This window comes from Austrofundulus limnaeus, unplaced genomic scaffold (assembly GCF_001266775.1).
Source record: "Austrofundulus limnaeus strain Quisiro unplaced genomic scaffold, Austrofundulus_limnaeus-1.0 Scaffold16, whole genome shotgun sequence".
NCBI classification, from domain to species: Eukaryota; Metazoa; Chordata; class Actinopteri; order Cyprinodontiformes; family Rivulidae; genus Austrofundulus; species Austrofundulus limnaeus.
The window spans coordinates 2,543,681-2,547,867 of NW_013952418.1; the positions used below are offsets into that span (position 1 = coordinate 2,543,681).

The following is a 4,187-nucleotide window of genomic DNA, read 5'->3' on the forward strand; positions in this document are numbered from 1 at the left end:
ACATACATAAGGATGGATGGACATACATAAAAAAAGAATAATTATGAACTGACCGAGACCAGAAATTCACGGAAGTTTACGAAATTTACGTAAAGTTATGGACAGACCGGAGATTGTGAAAACACAACAACAGATGCTGTATCATCACTACTCACCTCCTCTGTTCAAGCCGCCACTATTTAGTTTTTATGCGTCTTCTCCTGGCTTCATAAAATAACTGCGGTCAACGGCACACTGCGTACGAAATTTATGGAAGTTTATGAAATCAATGTATGTTTATGAAATTTACGGAAGTTTACGAAATCAATGTAGGTTTATGAAATTTACAGAAGTTTATGAAATGAATGTAGTTTTACGAAATTTATGAAAGCTTACAAAATCAATGTAGGTTTATGAAATTTATAGCAGTTTTTGAAATCAACATAGGTTTTTGAAATTTATAGAAGTTTACGAAATCAACGTAGGTTTACAAAACTTACAGAAGTTTATGAAATCAACGTAGGCTTATGAAATTAGCAGAAGTTTACAAAATCAATGTAGGTTTACGAAATTTACGAAAGTTTACCAAATCAACGTAGGTTTACCAAATCAACGTAGGTTTACGAAATTTACAGAAGTTTATGAAATGAATGTAGTTTTACAAAATTTACAGAAGTTTACAAATCAATGTAGGTTTATGAAATTTATAGCAGTTTTCGAAATCAACATAGGTTTACGAAATTTATAGAAGTTTACGAAATCAGCGTAGGTTTACGAAATTTACAGAAGTTTATGAAATCAACGTAGGTTTATGAAATTAGCAGAAGTTTACGAAATCAACATAGGTTTACGAAATTTACAGAAGTTTATGAAATGAATGTAGTTTTACGAAATTTACGTAAGTTTACAAAAATCAATGTAGGTTTATGAAATTTATAGCAGTTTTCGGAATCAACAGGTTTATGAAATTTACAGAAGTTTATGAAATCAACGTAGGTTTATGAAACTTACAGAAGTTTATGAAATCAACGTAGTTTTACAAAATTTAAAGTTTATGAAATCAACATAGGTTTACGAAATTTATGGAAGATTACAAAATCAACATAGGTTTACGAAATCAACATTGGTTTACAAAATTTACGGAAGTTTATGAAATCAATGTAGGTTTATGAAATTTACAGAAGTTTACAAAATCAATGTAGCTTTATGAAATTTACAGAAGTTTATGAAATTAATGTAGTTTTACGAAATTTACGGAAGTTTACAAAATCAATGTAGGTTTATGAAATTTATAGAAGTTTACGAAATCAACGTAGGTTTATGAAATTTTTAGAAGTTTACAAAATCATCTTAGGTTTACGAAACTTACAGAAGTTTATGAAATCAATGTAGGTTTATGAAATTAGCAGAAGTTTACAAAATCAACGTAGGTTTACGAAATTTACGAAAGTTTTCGAAATCAACATAGGTTTACGAAATTTATGGAAGATTACGAAATCAACATAGGTTTACAAAATTTACTGAAGTTTATGTAATCAATGTTTAGGAACTTTATGGAGTGTAAAATTCTCTGCACAACCAAGGTTCGGCATGGTGTCCTGAGGGCGTCCTGAGGCGTCGCCAGCTGAAAGGCGGCATCGGATAAAGATGCTCCTCTAGCTAAATGCCTGTTCACAGGAGCTCCCAGGCTACCAAGCTTTGAGACCATGAGCCTGACAAATATTTGACACCAGAGTTTACTCCTCCCTACGTTAATAAGCAGAAAAGAGGGAGACGCGAAGAAAACAAGGCGGCAAATTAAAATTATTAACCTCCTTAAATACTGATGTTGATGAATTTATAGAATCAATGTTGCCGATTATGACAACTAATAGCAGCAGCTTTAGCTAAATAAAAATGGAAAATATTGTCCTTAAAAAATATAAATAAACTACAGCTGATAAACTAAAAAGCTGCATTTGTTCTAAAAGAATATAATGTATAGAAAAAAAAGAAAAATCCTAAAAGCATACACACTTGTGATATTTCTCCAGCCAGGGGATGCTGTCTGCCAGGACGCAGGCGTTATCTGAAGCCAGCAGGTCTAAAAGGCTCTCGTGATCCTGTTCAGCGTAGAGTTTCAACAGAGCCGTGTCCACGTCCTCCCTGCAGCCGTTCACCACCTCCGTGCTTCTTACCTACAGAGGGAAATAAAACATACAGTGATGAAAAACAACGTAACGTGAAAAAAAAGAAAAGGGACATTAATCTTGTACCTCTCCTAAATAGCTGATGAGGAATCTTTTGCACCGCAGCACTTTCTCCTGGTCACCTTGAGCCAGATGGTTGAGATCTGCGAATTCGTGCAGAGGAGGGTGGCAGCGCGAGAACGTGGACGACACCGGGAGGAGTAAYGGGTAGAGAGAAATCAGCTCCCGCACGTCCAGCTGACCTCTCCTGAAAAATACGTTACGTTTTTAAACCTAAAACATATTTCTCCTACAGCAATTATAAAAGCTGAACAGGGGGAAAAAAACGTAAAGAAACAAGTGGGATTATAAAATAAACTAAAACATTATATTTAAAAAAAGGTTAAACTTGTGTTTTACTAGTAAAGTTCTTACAGGACTGTGACCACAAGCTGTTTGAAAACATAAAAAACTATTAAATTTAGGTCCATCTCTTACCTGAAGTGTTCTTTAGCCTCCAGAAACTGAAGCTGACCAAACTGTATAAAACCTGCCTGCTGAAGGATTCTTCTGTGCAAAATCTGAAGAGACATACAGGATTTTTTATTTTGATCATTTTTAAGTCAAAAGCACATACACAACAGTGAAAACAAGAGAGAATTAATAACAGAAAATAGATAAAACAATCTTTGAAYTCCTGGAAATGGCAAAAACACAAAATATAAATCAGAACCAGAATAAACGTTTTCTAAAAAAACAATCTCAGATTATTTCTGAGTCTGTAACAAACTCATAAATGACATCAATCATAATCAAATATCGCTGTATTTGTGTAGCAAATTGATTTTTACACATTTTTTATAATTTAAAGACTGAAAACCTCTCCTAATTCATCATTTGCTTCTTTAATTATCAAACCACTTCTGTGTACAATTTGAAAAGAATTTAGTATAAACTTTGTACATTGTATATGCTATAAACATAACATATATATTGAGAACAAGCAGGCATACAGCCATGATTTTTTTTTAATAATACAAATCTTCTGTCTGCACCAGTTTGACGGGCTTATAATAAAAGGTTTGCACTAACAAGATCATTCCCAAAGAGGTAAATTAGCAAAAATACTGGCACATCATTGATAAAATGATTACTTTTAAATACAGCACATTCTGATTAAATAAGAATTTTGTTTAAGCTAAAAATCTAGCTGGAAGTCACATATAATGTGCATTAATTACCTGAAATTTGTCTTTGGGAATATTTCTCTGTGCTCCCTCTGTGAGGACGAGAGCTTCCTCCACTCTGTGACCAGCCAACAAGTCCTGAATCTGTCTCTCCAGYGGCACAGGAACCAGAACGTAAACAGCCTTGGTGGAAGCCAGCAYGACCTTCCCTAAAACACACGACACTCACAGCTGTTAGTGGTCATTTAAAGCACTTTTGTCCAAATATGCTTCACATCAAAAACAGCAGCAGATGATGAATTATCCCTGTGTTTCATGGAGTTGTGTACTGGTTAAACAGATGCTTTTACTCTCTCCTCACTGGGAAAAACCTGGGAGATAAATGCTGGCTTGACCAAACATCAGACTGCGTACAAACCTTCGAAGTCTTGGAGCACCTGTCCGTCCCTGAATGAAAGGGTTTGTTTCAGCTGCTGGTCCAACATGCTGTGGACGGTGATGAAGTTCTCGTCCAACGCCAACACGTACGGGAAACACACGGCGGCGGCCATCACGCTCTCCGACCAGCTGACAGGAGCTCGCTGAGACACCCCCTCGGCGTTGGCAAACATTCCTACGGGTGGGGCGATGGGGGAGCAGTTATGGAGGGGAAAAAAACATTTAGAGATAAGCAACTTTTCCAACCTCCCCACCTTCAAATCCCTCCTTAAGACCCATCTTTTTTAAAACTCTTTGTTTGTTAGAAATGTATTCATTTTAAAAACAAAACTATATACAACAACAAAAAACAGTCAAAAATCAAATAAAACTAGACATGGGTTTTTACAATGTAAAAACAAGTGTGCATTGCCAT

At 35.3% G+C, this 4,187-nt stretch overlaps 1 protein-coding gene across 1 annotated transcript in view; it reads right to left on the reverse strand.

The window, feature by feature from the left end:
• The window catches only part of tgfbrap1 (transforming growth factor, beta receptor associated protein 1), a 20,793-nt gene that overhangs the window by 9,545 nt on the left and 7,061 nt on the right, over positions 1-4,187 (reverse strand). The window contains exons 3-7 of the mRNA XM_014003034.1: positions 3,753-3,947; positions 3,389-3,543; positions 2,646-2,728; positions 2,235-2,415; positions 1,996-2,156 (exon numbers count right to left, since the gene is read on the reverse strand). Coding sequence (XP_013858488.1) covers positions 1,996-2,156; positions 2,235-2,415; positions 2,646-2,728; positions 3,389-3,543; positions 3,753-3,947 — 775 coding nt within the window. The remainder of the gene's footprint in view (positions 1-1,995; positions 2,157-2,234; positions 2,416-2,645; positions 2,729-3,388; positions 3,544-3,752; positions 3,948-4,187) is intronic.